This window comes from Acomys minous, assembly GCF_964271855.1.
Source record: "Acomys minous genome assembly, chromosome: 7".
NCBI lineage: Eukaryota > Metazoa > Chordata > Mammalia > Rodentia > Muridae > Acomys > Acomys minous.
Window position 1 is genome coordinate 114,556,375 of NC_140488.1, and position 18,126 is coordinate 114,574,500.

An 18,126-nucleotide genomic window follows, 5' to 3' on the forward strand; every position below is an offset into this window, starting at 1 on the left:
TTGCAAGCTTGGACTCCAAGTGATATCACTATTGACAGGTGATTGAATCCTGAGTTTGTTCATTTTATCAATGTATTAATCCAGCTAAATGACCTATTAGGAAGCAGGGCATGGCAGAGGAAATAGGTCAGTGTGGGTATGCATAAGAAAGTTGTCTCTCTGTTTCCTTCTTGGCCCTTGTATGGCAAGCACTTTTTCTTTGCTCTGATTACCCCACCCTAGTGCACACATGATCATGCTCTGCTTTCCCACAGGCTCCAAAACAACAGAGCCTGCTGCTGATCACGGGATGAAGCCACTGAAGTCACAAGGCCAAGAAAAGGCCTTTTCTCTCTTTTAAGTTATTTGTTGGGTATTTTATCACAATGATGAAAAACCACAGATAACACTTGGCCTACTGGCTATTTTATTTAGTGGTCTAGATCAATACTATGCTTTTGTTTATGTGTTCTTTAGAAACTGAATAATTTTGTCAGGTAGTATTGGCCGTAAAATCTGAATTACCTAATTTCTTGCTCCCAAGAAAGGGGTTTGCAGGTCCAGCTAAAGGTGCTAACTTCTCAGACCTTCTAGATGAGTATGAAGGCAAGATAAAACAAACAAACAAACAAAATCACTTCTGTACCCAGAGATAAAATTTCTATAGACTTGCATTTATTTATGATAAGGAACTAAATGCATATAAACACTGACTTCCAAGGATATATAAACACCAAGCAACAGCACCTGCTACCACTCCTATCTCATTTTCCCATGAATTCCAATCCCTATATGTACCCATATTAACATGTAGTTTGGTTTACATATTTACAGATGTATTTGTATGCATAAAGAATATATTGCACATATTTTGCTGTACTAGTTTACCTAAGAATTCACAGCCAGGCATGTTTGAAAGAGGGAAGTAGTGAAAAAATGGGAAAAAATACCAATGTTGTGATTATAATCAACAGAAGTTGTTGTTGTTGTTGTTTTTGTTGTTGTTGTTGATGCTGCTGCTGTTGTTATTCAGTACTATTACTACTCCTTTGGTACTGGCTAAATTGAAGGACGTTAACTTATCCTTACTATAGGGATGCTATCTACTGACTGTATATGTTTCTAAGTGATTCTGGAGGAAGCTCAGACACAGAGAAAAAAGATAGAGCAATAAATCAGATATTTGTAGGGATACTAGCAAGACATACTGAGATTGGCCAATATAGGTGCACTTAAAATCAAGGGTAGGCCATGAAATTGTGGCTACTGTGAATAAATAGCTTTCCATAAGTCTAAATGATGCTTACATAGTTAATTGCTTGTATGATCCTGATCAAGCAAACCAAATGACAAAACAGCAAACTGTGAAAGTGGTAAAGCTACTCTGGGAGAACAACAAACTCAGCCAGTTAATGCCTCCCTTGAAGAGGGCTCAGTCCATTGTGGTAGGAAGAGACGGTGGAGCAGAGGGACTCACATCATTGGCAGTCAGAAAGCAAAGTAGGGTGATGCCGACATTCCACTGTCTTTACACTCCACCCTTAATTACATGTGTCCTCAGCCAATGGGATAATTTTACCAACATTGTTGGATGATTTTCAAACTAGCCAGGTAGACAATGATTATTGACTATGGCTGATATGTAAAAGGAAAGATAGTATAGACTCCACATAGTTAACTCAAGTGGAACCTCACACAAAGTCCAAGAGAAGAGCAGAAGAGCCTGAAATTGAGTAGAGACCAGTCTGGGGATGTTATAGAACAGCCTCGCTTCAAAGATCCATTGAAACATGCAGCATAGAGATAAAATGGGAACCCTGACCCACAGAAATGAGGCATGGCACCAAAGATATTTTGACAATTCCTCTTCTATTTTAAGAGAAGTTTGTTGCTGCTGTGGAAATCTGAGTACTCCCTACCAACTGCAAACTTTTGAATGTAGTTAATTATGTGATTATTCTGGAGGTAGGTGGTGCTTACAGAATGGAGTGGATGTCCAAGGAGTTGTTATAGTTAGATGGAGCTGAAATAAATTTTCTAAGATTTAAGCAGATAAAACTCACTGGAAGGTATAAATGACTCATTTGGAAGAAACCATCACTTTGAAGTCTTAGGCTGTAACAAAGATGAAAATAGTACAACAGGAAAATGACCAGGCAGGAAATGCCATGATTGGCGTTTAGTTCAGTTCCATGGGAGATTAAAAAATGATTTCTGGCCCAGGTGTCTTTAACTTCCACATACTCAGAGAAACAGATATGGGGCTTTATACCCTGGGGATAAGTCCTGAAATATACTCACTTTTTTGTACAAATAAAAGAGAAAATTGCAATACATAACTCAGTTTGTTTCAAATATGAGAACTATTTCCGACGGACTGAAGAAGGTCTGGGTGAGTGTGAGATTAGGGAAATGCTTTCTGTTGGGGGAAAAAAGGAGCAAAAACTAAAACTACTGGTTAGGAGTATAAGCTGAGAACTGTGCAGTGTAGGCTGACAGCTTTAAAAAAGGACTTTCATTTATTGTCTTTACTGCTGAAGCTAAAGGGGTATTTTCAAGGTAGAAAACAATTTAACTACCAACAAACCATTTGTAACATCATTTACACTGGACCTGCGGGGTTTTCTAGCTGATGGCATCAAGGTTGTCATGGGAACAAAGAATCAAGAGATTTGTGCATCCATTTCTCTTTTCAAATCTCAGCCATGAAAAGTGTGTGTGTGTGTGTGTGTGTGTGTGTGTGTGTGTGTGTGTGTGTGTCTAAGAGAGAGAGAGAGAGAGGGAGAGAGAGAGGGGAGACTGGGAGGTGATAAGGAGATGGCTTGGTCATTAGGGTTTGTCATGTAAACCTCAGGATCTAAGTTCAGATCCCCAATACCCACCTGAAAACCCTAGTGTGGCAGCTTGCATTTGTAATCCCAGTATTACAATGGCAAGCATCAGAACTCAGGGGCTAGCCTGACTCACTGAATCAGTGAGCAACCTTGCCTCAAAACACAAGGTAGAGAGGGAAATGAGAGTGATTGAGAAAAATGCCTCATGTTAACCTCTGGCCTACACACACACACACACCACACACACACACACACCACACACACAGAGAGAGAGAGAGAGAGAGAGAGAGAGAGAGAGAGAGAGAGAGAGAGAGAGGTGTGGAAGATAAATAAAATTCTGACATCTCAGGAAGAAGACATATCTATGAACAAAAGAGACAGGAGAAAGGCACTGAGAGACTGAGAATAGTTGCAAACAAAGAAATCAATACTCAGCAAATAAATGTATTAAAAGATCACACTGTTATGGCTGTCCTCCCTAATACAAACTAAAAGAATATCTGTTCTCTCTCAACCTCGTAATTAAAAACAAGAAAAGAAGTGATGTAGAACCACAGCAAAAATAAAGAAACAATTACCAGGGGAATTGGCTTGTGGTCTCAATTAGTGGCAAGGTGACCCAAGTGAGGTTCAGGACAGAAATACATACTGACTCTTAGATACATAGAAATACATACATTCTCTTAGAAATAAGCCAAGCATATTATTTTTAAAGAACCATTGGAAATAGAAAAAATGAATTGCATAAGTGAAAATTAAATTGTATGATGGAGTTCAAATTACCATTTGTTTTTTCAGTCTTTCTTCTAGGAAGGTCACAGAAATTGATGCTATATTAAAATACAATTCTTGGGCCTTGAGCCTATGATTGCTGTTGGATTAACAATCTTCTTTATTTGAAAAAAGCAAAACAGTGCATCCATAGGCTTCAGCATAATCAATGCTTGTCTCACAAAGGTCTCCAGTCTTTCAAGGGATTTTCCAACCATTCTCCTTGCTTTAATGCCTGTGGCAGGGAGGTGGCAATTAAGAAAAAAAACTCTTCCTTGGAGGAATGAGACTGACAAAAAGCTTAGCTATCAATTCTGGGGTTCAGGTTACAGATTTACAACTTTGTCTTGGGAGGATATGGAAGGAGGAGGAAGAAAGGGGAGGTAAATGCTACTTTTTCTACTTGTAAGAATATAGTTTGTCAGTAGATGACTGAACCTACGCCTTAACTCAAGGCCTTAACTGTTACTCATAATGAAGGTTATGTCTAAGCCATTGGTATAGAATTCACTATATTGATATGAAACATGGGCATGTCAAATAGTTGTCAGATTCTTGCACAAGAATATATATCCCAAGTCTAACAGATAGATACAACTCTATAGATACATGATGTAAAATAGTTAAATAAGGTCATCAAAAGCCTCAGAGACATACCAAATATGACATTTAAAGATGTTTTTATTATTTTAAAGATTCTCTGAAAACAAGACAAGTTAACTCCTGGCAACACTCAGCCGACCTCAAAGAGGATGATGAGCATCAAAGAACCTCCTTATGGAGATGGCTTTAAATGTGGCAAATCAGCCACTGGGCAAAATGTCCTCATTCCTGCCACAAACAGAATTCTACATAAAAATGGGCAGCTTGGATGCAGGCAGAATTGATGGTCAAACTCTGCCAAGACAGGGTAAGCAAGTCCTTAATAGTTTCTGTCTTGAGTCTGACAGAGATATTGGGCTGGAAGGCCAAAGATGAGGCTTCAACGTTATAGAGAGTGTTGCGTGACTGCTCAGGCAGTAAACTGTGTCAGTCACTTTGTTCATTTTGGAAGCTGCTAACCTGCACTTACAGTCCACTCAGGAATTTAAGTTTTATTCCTTCTCAAGTCTCTGAAGGGTGCTGAAGAACAGATAGTTTAGTTTTACAATCAAGTTTAGTTGTTTAGGGGATAAGATCTTTTTAGATCAAGATAAAGGAGTTAGTTAAGTTAATAGAGATGAGATAGGATAGATATTGAATTTCATTCAGAAATTTAGACCCAACAAGACAGGAAAGATATTTACTTCAAGTTTGAGAAATACAAATAGCCATGTCACTATGAATGTAACATTTATAGAACTCATGATTGTCTCATGGTTCTCCCTGCTGTATGTAGTTTGTTTTCTGCATGTGTAATAAAATTAATGTATATGAAAAAAGAATATAGTTTGTCATAACTAAAGCTTAAATGAACTCACAGAGACAGAGGCAGCAAACACAGGGCCTACACAGATCCACACCAGGTCCTCTGCATATATATTATATCTTTCAGTTTAGTATTTTTATGGGAGTCCTGAAAGTGTGAATGAGTGATTCCCTGATTCTTGTGTCTGCTCTTGGACGTTTTCCTTCTGTTAATTTGTTCAATCTGATGTGTTAGTTTTTGTTTTATGTTATCTTACTGTATTTTATTATTATCCCATAGAAGGCCATTTGTTCTCTAATGGGAGACAGAAAGGGAACGGAGTCTGAAAGGAGGGGACAAGGGGGAGTGGGAGGAGGGAAGGACCATAATAAGGACATATTAGGTGAGGGAAAAAAATCTATTTTCTATAAAAGAAAAAGCATTTAATGGAAAAAAATTCAGTTAATGGGTTGATTGACACGTTAATTGCTAATTTCAACCTATTTCTTCTTTAGATTAAGTGCCTTCAAATATCATCTGAGTTATGGAGATGAAATAGATTGTAGATTACTTTTAACCTTGCATCGCACTCATACTAATAAGATCCAACTCAGTGTTTAAAAGAGTATTCTTCCTATGACTGTGATGGAGTGGACCCTTTGAACAATAGTGTCAGCTCCTACATTTCTAACTAGTTGTGTGACTTTAGGCACATCATTCCACTTCTCTTGGATAAAATTTCCTCTGTAGAAAAAGTAAAGCTAAAGTTGCATGTGAAGTGTTGGGGGTGAAAACAGTGAGCTTGGAGTCATAGAAACCTTGTTAGAAAAAGGGAGGGAGGGGGAATGGAAAGATACAAGTGTGGGGATAACAAACAGGATGTAATTTGAAGAAATTATTAAAATAAATAAAAATAAATGTAACAAAAATAAAAATTGAAAAAAAAAAAAAAGAAAACGTCAGGTTTGACTGTGACTAGCCACACTGAGCAAACTGCTAAACCTGGCTCCTAGATATATTTCTTGTATTTACAACCAAGGAAAGCATTATCTACTGTATCAAACAATCCCAAAACTCAGTAATTTAATATAACAAATATTTATTTCTCATTTCTGATATAATCTGGTATAGCTTGTACATTTATTGAGGTAGCTTTCTTTTAAACGAGCGGTTCTCAACCTGCGGGTTTCAAGGGGGGGGGTCATATATCAGATATCCTGCATGACATGCATTTATATTATAATTCCTAACAGTAGCAAAATTGCAGTTATGAAGTAGCAATGAAGATAATGTTATGGCTGAGGGTCAGCACATGAAGAATTGTATTAAAGGATCGCAGCATTGGGAAGGTTGAAAACCACTGCTCTAAACCAAGGGTTAGCCAACCATAGGGCAAATCTAACCAAGCTTTTCTTGTTTCAATGCACCCTTTACTGTAGCTAAGGTAGACCGGGAGCTGGCTGGGATGGCAGATGAGACTGGCAGTCTCATTTGACAGCTTCTATCTCAGGGGTGGCTTGGATTACAGGCTTAGGTGGCTGAAACAGGAAACTACTAAGTTGATGGCTAGTCTTAGCTATATAGTAAGACCCTGTTTTAAAAACTCAAGACTAGAACTGTGCCTGTCTAGCACGCATAAGGCCCAGTACTGAGGGGATACAAAGAGGCTGCTTGTGGAGGTCAGTAGAAAGAGTACAGGAAAAAAAAAAACGGAAATGGATTTATAGTTTTAATTTTCAATAAAAAAGTTGAGGACTCAGAATGAAACTTAATGATATAGTACTTCCCTGACAAGGGCCTGGCTTCTGTTCTTAGCAACGAATGGATGAATGAATGAATAAGTTAATGAATAAAACTTTGACTTTTGAACCATGTAAATGGCTTGTGAAAATCTACTGTGCTATTTTGCCACTCTGCAAAATACAAGGAAAAATTAGGGAATTGAACAGCAATCCCTCATTTAGTCACAGATTTGATGAACAATCATTTCCAGATCCTTTCTCCTTGTGGTAAAGGAAGAGCAGAGGCTGAGGGTGACTCAGAGAGCAAATCACTTGCTTTGTCCAACTGTGAGGATTTGATTATAAATTCTCAAAACACGTAGAAAAAACCAGGTGGGAGTGTCTAATGCGCAGGATGCAGACCCCAGAGCAAGATGGCTAGTCAGACTGTCTGAAGTGGTGAGATCCAGGTTCAGTGAGACACTCTGCCTCATGTACATACATGGAAACACAAATACACACAATTATGCACACCACTATATATATATATATATATATATATATATATATATATATATATATACATGCAGAAAATTATTTAACTTTAAAAAGATAAGAGCAAACGTTTTGGGAATCCTTAGAGATAAGCATCCTTAGTGAGGCCAGTAGGGCTTCTGCTAGTTGTGGAAAGCTCAGGTCGTGTTTATGCCTCTTCTTGCCTCATCATTACAGCTCTCCTCCAGAGTTGCCAGGAGAAACATAAAAAGCCTTGTTAATGACCACACCAGGTGCTTTGGAATGAAGTTTAATCAAAGGTTAGCTGTGATTTTATTTCCTCACATCCCAGGGAAAGTCTGAGTGGATGAGAGTGAACAGCCTTTAGCTGAGATAGTTATATGTGTGGATGAAAAGCTGCACCAACGCAATACAAGACAAAAAGGAGGAACAATTGTTGCATTGGATAGAGAGTACGAGGGCACCATACAGAGAGAACTGCAGCGTGGTGGCGTGACAAACTGATTGGTGCGCTTCCATATCAAATATGCCTGGGTGGCAGAGGCTTGTAACCCTGATAAGTGCATTCATTTCTCTGAGCTTCTATTTCTCCATCACCAAATCGAGAATAATATCATCCACTTCATAGAGATTTCGTGAGTTTCAGGAGATGAGCTATGTAAACTGTTTGCAGAGATTCCTAAGATCACAGCCACTTAATACATGGTAGTTAGGTTGGTGTGTGTGTGTGTGTGTGTGTGTGTGTGTGTGTGTGTGTGTGTGTGTGTGTGTGTTTAGGACATACCATATAATACCAGATTTTGAAGGAGCTGACTGCATCCATCTCTGCCCTCCCAGGGTTCAGAGGCTGCACATAAAAGCAGTGAAAACCACATATAGTGAAAAACCATACCTGCTGGAGTTAATATTTACAAACGTCTATTCTTTCTCAGTAGTTGCTTCTTATTTACAGAGCAAGTGAAGGGGGAAATAAAAATCTACACCTGAAGAGCTTCTAGTCAGCTACATAAGACAGCATAATTACAAACCCAAGGTCACTGCCCCTGTACATAATCAAACACAAATGTTTCCCAGAGGCTTAAAGTGAAGGATCAAAAGCTGACCTAGGCTTGAAGTCTAAGCTGTGCATTGTATACATGTACTTGTCTACTCTTTTGTTACTTCAAATAATACCACTAGCTAAACTAGCAATAAAATCTAGAACGCAGTGAACACTCTCAATGTTGCATACTTATAGCTATTAGTTTATCTGGTGCTATAACAACTACATTAGGGCCATTTTACACATGAAGTTACAGAATCGTGGGTAGGTGGAATAACACACTAAAAAATAAGCTGGATCCATTTTCCATGACAATGATGAGTGTATATGTATACATACATAAATTAAGATTAACACAGACTTAAGAAAGGTAAATGTTGGCTGTATACTGTAGAAGGTTTCGTATACTAGGGGATGTTTTGTTTTGTTTTTGTAGTTGTAAATTTTTCACTGACAAAGATGCTGTATCAAGACAAAGCTAAAAAAAAAAAAGTAGTGGTTCCAATGAACTCTATGTAGTGTCTGGAGCATTTTACAGCTGAGTTCCCTCACTCCGTTTCCACATGGTCACAGAGAACTCAAAGCATCTATGGCCATGCCGTTCTTTTCTACTCCTCGGGCCTTCAGTGGCCGTTTTCAGGCTCATCAAGCCAGCTACACACTGTAGCTAAGCAATGACAGTAGCCACAAACAGTATATATTCACAAGTACTGGAGCTGCCTTTAACCCCCAGAGCAAGACCATTTATAGCAGATGGAAAACCAAACCTTGCAGCTCAACCTCAACTTTCACCCTGATTTCCCATCCTCAGCAGCCCCAGAGAAGTAATTTGTAGCTTAGTCTCTCACTGATAATCATCCGCACCACAAAACTATTACCCACCATGTGCCTTCCTACTTAACTCAATGTGCTCTGAGCCTGATAACCCAGACGGCTGCAGAGTCACTGCAGCCTGGAGTTAATAGAGACTCAATTGCATTTCACCCTGGAGGGAGCAGCTTACAGGTCAGCACTGACATAACCAGGCAAGCAACTTATGTTTCCACTGCTCTGTGGCAGCAGCTGCTTGTGGTTGTTTCATAACCTGGGAAAATTCAAACAACACTTATTCAATACTAAAAGGGAAAAGGGAAATGCTAGGAAAACCTTCTCCTCGTTTTCCTAATGAAGGTTGGGCATAGCTAGCAACATTCCCATAAGTCTGGTTTCATTTCCCCTTCTAATTCCTCTCCCAAATATGGTACATTAAATTTTGGTCTGCGGATGAGAGCTTCCTCCAGCTCATATAGCCATGATTGGATCTGTAATAGAAAATACCTATGATAATAAGGCTTAATTGACTGCTCAAGAGGAGACTTTGATAAACATTTTTAATTAATGTAATTTATTCAGATTGCATCCCAATTGTTATCCTCTCACTTGTACCTTCCCATTCCCATGCTCCCTCCCTCTGCCACCCTATTCCCCTCCTATAGACAGACCTCTGGCCCCAACATATGACCACAGGTCTAGCAGGTCTCATCTGGATATCCTACTTCCCCTTCCTCTGTGTGCTGCCAGGACTCCCCACCAAGAGGAAGTATTGATCAATATTTTTAATGTCCTAAATTTATCTCTTCACTAGGCAAGATGTTTGTTTAAATAGACCTATTATGCAAACACTTTTTGTCCCATATATAATTTTTATCTTTATATCTTTATAAATTACATACATGGTTTGGTACATACTAAAGAGCCAAGTAAATAGGCCATTATGGATCATGACTACCAGCTACATACTTCACTATCTGGCCTTCAGTATTACTCAGGATCAAAGATTCTACAAAAAAAATGGCTACTGATTATAGGGAGGGGACATGGATCTCTCTAAAAAGAAGGAGGAGGAGGAGAAGGAGGAAGGGAGAAGAAAGAAAGAAGGAAGAAGAAGAAAGGAGAAGAAGAAGAAGAAGAAGAAGAAGAAGAAGAAGAAGAAGAAGAAGAAGAAGAAGAAGAAGAAGGTGGTCACAGTGTCTCCCTTTTCTTCATACAAGGGAAGAAAAACCAAAGGATGGATACATTGCATTCTACTAAGTAATGAAAACATCAAAAATGGTTTAGACATAATTTTATTGTTACACTGACTCTTAAATGTTTCCTTTAAAACAGTGGTTCTCTATCTTCCTTATGCTGTTACCCTTTACCAAAGTTGCTAATGTTGTGGTGACCCCCCCCCCACAACCATAAAATTATTTTGTTGCTACTTTATAACCATAATTTTGCTATTATGAATTATAATGTAAATATTTGATATGCATCATAGTATGATATCTGACATGTGATCCCTGTGAAAAGGGCGTTTGTCCTCCAAAGGGGTCATGACCCAAAGGTTGAGAACACTGTTATTGGTTCATAAGAGCTCTGACCATTAGTGGATGTGTGGAATCTAAGCCTAATGAGCCTCTTCAAAGTGGTAGAGCCCTTAGAATGTAGAGCCTAGGAAGAAGTAAGTGTTCCTTTGAAAGGTAGTATTTGCTCTTGATCCCCTTCTTCTAATGTGTTCCCTCAGACTACTCCACTGCCTACCTTGCACAATAAAGCCATGACTTTTCACAGACCTAAAAACAATGAAGCCAACCAACTACACACTGTAACATCTGAAACCATGAGCACAAAGTAAATATTGCCTTCTTTAAGTTGTTTTTCTCAGGTATTTTGCTACAGTTATGAACAATTCACCAACACAATAATTAAACATTTAAAGGAATAAGCGTGCTTCATTCTTTTGGGAAATTTATTCAACAGTTTTTTTTCTTAAAAAATAGCATCTTTAACAAATGATGCTTGTCAAACTCGGTAGTTGCATATAGAAGAATCCAAACAGATGCATATTTACCACCCTTCATACAAAACCGTAATCCAAATGGATAAAAGACCTCAACATAAAACCACATACACTGAACCTGATACAAAAAAAGTAGCCTTGAATTCATAGGCACAGGAAACTTTCTTAACAGAACACCACCACCATTAGCACAGGCACTAAGACTAACAATTAATCAATAGGACCTCAGGAAGTTGAAAGGCTTCTGTAAAGCAAAGAACATTGCCATTAGTACAAAGTGACAGCCTGTAGAAATGAAAAGGATTATTGTTTTACCAGCTTCACATCTGATAGAGAGTTTATATCTAAAATATATAAAGTGCTCAAGAAATAGACATTAACAAAACAAACAATCTGATTAAAAATGAGGTACAGATCTAAACAGAGAATTCTCAATAGAGAAATCTCAAATGGCTGAGAAACACTTAAAGAAATGTTCAACATTCAATGCTGTTAGGAAAATGCAAATCAAAACTACTTTGAAATGTCATCTTACCACTGCCAGAATGGCTAAGATCAGCAAAACAAGTGACAACTCATGCTAACGTGTATGTGGAGTAAGGGTATAACACTCATCCACTGGTGGCAGGAGAGCAAAATTGTACAGCCACTATGAAAGTTGGGAATCGATCTACCTCAAGATCCAGCTGTATCACTCTTGGCACATTCTCAAAGGATTTTTCACCTACAACAGAGATACTTGCTTGACTATGTTCATTGCTGTTCTATTCATAATAGCTAAAAATTGAAAACAACCTAGACATCTCATAACAGATGAATGGATAAAGAAAATGTGGTAAATGTACACAATGGAGTTATTACTCAGCTGTTAAAAAAATAAAAGCATGAAATTTTCAGATAAATGAATGAAATTAGAAAAATTAATTGAGACCCAGAAATATACAGTATGTGTTCACTTATACGTGGATATTAGCTATTGAATCAATAAGAACCATGTTACAATCTATAGGATCACTGATGTTAGGTATAGAGTAAGGGAATAGGGTGGGGTAGATCTCATTAGGAACAGAAAGAGAATAGATAGTTATGGATGGATGGAGGGCTGGAATGAGACATCAATTGGGGATGGGGGAGGGGTATAAAGGAGGGTATATGGGGAGAGGAGCCCTTAAATAAAGGGCTATTTGAGGCATAGTATGGAAACCTAATAGAGTAGAAACTTCCTAAAATGTATACATATTTAAAGGAGATCTAACTGAAATTGCCAAATAATGGGGAAGACAGATACCCAACTTGCCATTTCTTGTCACCAAATGAAGCTTCCAGTACCAGGGTTAGAATCCCCAAACAGCGCAGACTATTGCCAAGACTATAAGTCGCCCTCTGAAAACCGACAGCAAGGCTCTATTGCTGAAGACAACACCTACATAACTCATTGAGCATAGAGAAGTTGAGCTGGTGCCTACATACAGACATCACCCCTACATTACAGTGTCTTTGGTACAGGAAATTTCCCTCCATACTAACAAAAACAACCAAGATAGCCACAAACCCTTTATCTATAATGTTGTCCTGCCTGCAAGATATGCTAGGGCAATGGTGCCACAAAACTTAAGGGGATGTCAAAGCAGTATCTGATTTGACTTAAGGCCCTCTCCAGGAGATAGAGCCCATATCCAACACTGTTTAGATACCCAAGAATGTGAGACTAAAGAGGCCAGGAACCTAGGGTAAATCAAAATACTACTTCCTGTTCTTCTTTTAAAAGTAGGAATGAAATGACTCCTAGGGACATTCTGCCATCCTCAGAGATAAATTCTTTGCTTAGCCATCATCAGAGAAGCTCCTCCTGTAGCAGATGGGAATAAAAACAGAGGCCTACAATTAGACTGTGTTTAGAGAGTGAGAGACCCGGAAACATCCAGCTCTAAATGGGATGTCTCCCTCTCTTAAGAGCTCAGCAAACCTCTTGGAAGAGGATGCAGAAATAGTATGAGAACCACAGGGAATGGGAGACACCAAAAACAAAACAAGACATTCTAAGTCAATATGAGCAAATCACATATGAACTCTCAGAGACTGAAGCAACAAGCGCAGGCATGATATGCAGAGGTCTGCACCAGGTGTTCTGGAATTATATTATGGCTTCCAGTGTAATGTTTTTATGGGATTCCTGAGTGTGCAAATGTATGAGTTTCTGTTTCTTGTGCCTTCTCTTAGGCTCTTTTCCTTCTGTTTTTTGTTTTTTGTTGTTGTTGTTGTTTTGTTTTGTCTAATGCCAATGTGTTAGTTTTTTTGTTTTATATTGTATTTTATTTAATTATTATCACTTAGTGGCCTGTTTTTATTTTAATATATTTTATTAATTCATTCATATTACATCTCAATGGTTATTCCATCTCTTGTATCCTCCCATTCCTCCCTCCCTCCCACTTTCCCCTTACTCCCCTCCCCTATGACTGTGACTGAGGGGGACCTCCTCCCCCTGTATATGCTCATAGGGTATCAAGTCTCTCCTTGGTAGCCTGCTATCCTTCCTCTGAGTGCCACCTAAGTGTGACCCTTCTAACATGTGGGTTCTGAGAATGGAACTCAGATCATCAGTCTTGGCAATTAGCACCTTTACCTTATTAGCCAACTTGCCCCTCTGCTATATACTTTTAAATACCCTTTAATTTTATTAAAATGGTTATATTCAGATTTTTCAATTTAAGATAATTCTTTTTTTTTCAGATTTGGAGTTGTAATTGGGGAAAATATAAGCAGCCACATCAGACTGAAAAAACAGATACAAGAATACTCCAGTGTATATGTTATTATCAGGTGATATGTCAAGGAAATGCAAATTAAAACTGACTTAAGATTCCCTCTCACTGAAGTCAGAAAGACTATGAGCAAGAAAACAAATAACAATAGCTGTTGGTGAGTGTAGTAGGGTTCTCTCAAGGAGCAGAAGTTATAGAATAAATACATATGTATCTATGTATATTTTTATTAGAATGGCTTAGGGGCTGTGGCCCAGCTAGTCCAACAATGGCTGTCTTCCATAACGAAGGTCCAGGAATCTAATAGTTCTTCAGTTCACAAGGCTGGATGTCTCATCTGGTCTTCAAAATACATCCGAACTCCAAAAACATCTGCTCTAATGACAAAGGAGATGAAATGAACTAGCTAACAAGAGCTGGAGCAAAAGGTAAATAGAGCAAGCTTCCTTCTTCTATGTCCTTTATAAAGGCTTCTAGCAAAAGGTGTGGCCCATGTTAATTGTGTATCTTTCTACCTCAAAGTATTCAGATTAAGAGTCTTCCCACTTCAAATGATTTAATTAAGTCAAGATCCCGCACAAGTGCATCCAGATGCCCTGACGTTAAGTTAAATCCAGATGTAATCAACTTGACAACCAAGAATAACCAAGATGGTGAGACTGTGAGGAAAAGGGAACCGTGATTCAGTATTGGTGGGAAGGCACACAGGTGTAGGAAGTATGAAAAGTAGTGTTGATCTTTCTTTTAACACCTGCTGTGTGTAGTCTATTTTATTTATGTATAATAATGTAAATGTATATGTTAAAAAGAAATATAATAAAAAATAGTAAATAAAACAAAATAATTTGAAAATAATAAAAATTCAAAAGAAGTTTGGAATTAAACATTGTATTTGCACCTATTAATAATACCTAACTTGATTAATAAAAAAATAAAATGAAAAACCAAAAATAGAGCTTCTGCTCCACAGATTCTACTCCATAGAAACATACTCAGCCATATTTATTTCTGCTCTATTCACAACAGGTAGGAACTGGGAACAACCTAGATGTCCATCAACTGATGAATGGATAAAGAAAATATGGTAATTTACACCATGGAATAGTATTCAATTGCTAAAAGAAGAAATTATTAAATTTACAAGTAAATGTAGGGAGCTGGAAACAATCATTCTGAGTGAGGTAATCCAGATCCAGAAATTCAAATGCCACATTATTTCATATGTAGAACCTAATCTATAAATATTAAACAGGGCGTTTAAGTGTGAGGAAGTATGGGGAAAAGCCAGAAAACTACAAAGGGAACTCATGATACAAAAAAGAAGAGAAAGCCTGGCGGTGGTGGCGCACGCCTTTAATCCCAGCACGCGGGAGGCAGAAGCAGGAAATCGCTGTGAGTTCGAGGCCAGGCTGCTCTACAAAGCGAGTCCAGGACAGCCAAGGTTACACAGAGAAACCCTGTCTTGGGAAAAAAAAAAAGAGAAAAGCTCTATGGCACAGGGTGGAGTAAATAATACACATAACATGTGAGATAGGAAGAGAAGCAGGGAAATACTGAGAAGGCAGAAGGGTATGAGCAAAGGGGCAATAGTGAGGTGAAGGGGCAGCATCATGTATGATTGCATCTCGATTGCACATGTACATTTTTCCTTGCTATTATAAGTACTGTATTTATTCCGCATGTGTGTCACATTAGACATTATAACATTTTGAGAATTTCTCTGGGGCCAAGATCTCATAAGAGAGTCAGCAAGAATTTCTATTGTAGTATGTTCCTGCTTGGAGACTTGCTCAGGAATCAAACTAGGAAGATGCTTTTTTGATATAATATTTTTTAATCTTATTTTTTGACAAGAAAAGAAATTTAAAACAAGCAAGAAAATAACACATAGGAAAATGGGATTTACGTTATGGCCCTAACCCTTGCATTCAAGGACAACTACTGTTAATGTTATTTTGTATGCACCATTTCCCAATGGTACATCGTCATACACATAGTCATTGGAGTTGCATTTATTTTGCCAAGGACAATATCACAACTATACATTCATTTACAAATTGTTTTATAAACTAACCAATATATCAAGGACAGCCTTTTCACAGATTCGTTTAAACCATCTCATTCTTTGAACCAGACACTTGTCCTATTATTAATGTACTAATGTAAATAGACTTAAGTGTGCATGCAATTTTATTTTGTGGACTTTTCTAAAAAGGCCATAAAAGTTATTTATTCACATTGTTCTCCAATGTAAGGAGTGCCAGTTTGTCTGCTGTTGTTACAACACTGGGCTGTGTCTATTCTTTAAACTTTTCTGATATTCATATCTATTAATTTACTAGGATGGTCATTTAAAAAGTATCCCAATCTACAGTCTAGAGGCTACAATCTGTCTGAGCTCAAGGTATCAGCAGAGTTCATTCATTCTGAAGAATAAGACAGATATTCTGTTTTGCATCCCTCCTCAAGCTCCCCAAGGCTTTTTGGCTGCCTTTGGCTTGAAGAAGCTTGGCCTTACAAAGGCCTTCATCTTCAGATGGTATTTTCCTAGTCTACAAATGCCTCAAAAGACCCCCTTTTCTTAGGCAGAATTCTGTCTGTAGCAGAAACGAGGACATTTTGCCCAGTGGCTTGTTTGCCACATTTGAAGCTATCTCCATGAGGAGGTTCCTTGATGCTCATCTTCTTCTTTGAGGCAGGCTGGGTAGCTTGTTTTGTTGTCAAAGAATCTTTAGATTAATAAACACATCCTTAAATGCCATATTCTGTAGGTCTCTGAGGTTTTTGAAGACCTTTGTTAACTATTTTACCTCATATATTAGACTTAGAATATATACTTTTGTGATAAAATTAGTCTAGTTTGTTTTTGACATGAGCATGATTTGCATCAATATACAAAATTCAATACAACTGAATTAAAAAATAACCTTATTTGTGAGCAACAATTAGGACCTTGAAATGAGCAGATTCAATAATCTACCTTTTGTTCTATCTTCCCTCTATATTTCTACATGCCCCTTTCTTTCTTTTCAGCTCCTATCTCCTTATCTACAAAAGAAAGATAAAGGAAAAGAGATATGTCCCTAATGCAGGCAGAGTCAACGGCCAAACTCTGCCAAGACAGGATAAGCAAATCTTTATAGTTCCTGCCTTGCAAATATGTCTGTCAGATATATTGGGCCAGAAGGCTGAAGATGATGCTCCAATGTTTTATAGAGTGTTGGGTGACTGTTCAGGCAGTAAACTATCTCAATCATTATTTTCATTTTGGAAGCTGCTAACCTGTACTCCAGGTTCACTCAGGTATTTAAGTTTTATCCGTTCTCAAATCTCTGATGGGTTTGAAGACCAGATAGTTTAGTCTGTCAATAAAGCTTAGTAGGTTGTGGGTTAAGATGTGTTTAGATCGAGATAGCTTTTTAAAGTTAATAGAGATGAGATATGATAGATATTAATCTCCATTCAGAAATTTAGACCCAAGAAGATAGGAAAGATGTTTACTTCAAGTTTGCCAAATGCAAATAGGTAAATCACTATGAATGTAACATTTATATAATTCCTGATTGTCTCATGGTCTTCCTGCTATATGTAGTTTATTTATTTTATCCATGTGTAATAACATAAATGTATACATTAAAAAGAAACATAAAAAATTTAAAAAGAAGAAAGTTCCCACTTTTCAATAAGAATATATTAGAAAAAAGAATATATTAGATATCAAAGTTGTAAATCTGACAATATTCTTATATACAAACACTTAAACATTAATTTCATACAATACTGATATACTAGGCATGTGAGAAGCAGCAAATATTAGTTTATTACTATTAAAATAGTATGCTAGGGTGCTAAGGTCCTCTACAAAAACAAAACTAATAAAATATATTTGGTGTATATATTTATACATATATTTGTTTGTATATCATATATCTCTATATACTTATACATATCTCTTCTTGATAGATATGAGATAAATAGATAGATAGATAGATAGATAGACAGACAGACAGATACCTGTTGTACTTCTGGGACAGAAGACAATTGGCTCACGGTATCAAGGAAATCAAGAAATTGGCAGGTCATCAATAATCTGGGGATACAAGAAATACAATAGCATAGTTTTGTTTTCAGTTCATATGATGGGGCCTCACAAGCACTGGATGTGTACATGCTCTTCTGCAAGGCAGCACAGGTGTGACTCAAGATGAGTTCATTACTCCACTTCAGTCTGAAAGCTAGAAACCACTGATGTCCCCAGCTCCAGCATTTCTCCCAGTTAAGTCCCCTCTT

General features: G+C 37.7%; 1 protein-coding gene across 1 annotated transcript in view; it reads right to left on the minus strand.

Annotated features, from left to right (window-relative positions):
* Positions 1-18,126, minus strand: part of LOC311601508 (uncharacterized protein) — a 231,228-nt gene that overhangs the window by 78,481 nt on the left and 134,621 nt on the right. Inside the window, exon 6 of the mRNA XM_084789002.1 lies at positions 17,851-17,926. Coding sequence (XP_084645128.1) covers positions 17,851-17,926 — 76 coding nt within the window. The remainder of the gene's footprint in view (positions 1-17,850; positions 17,927-18,126) is intronic.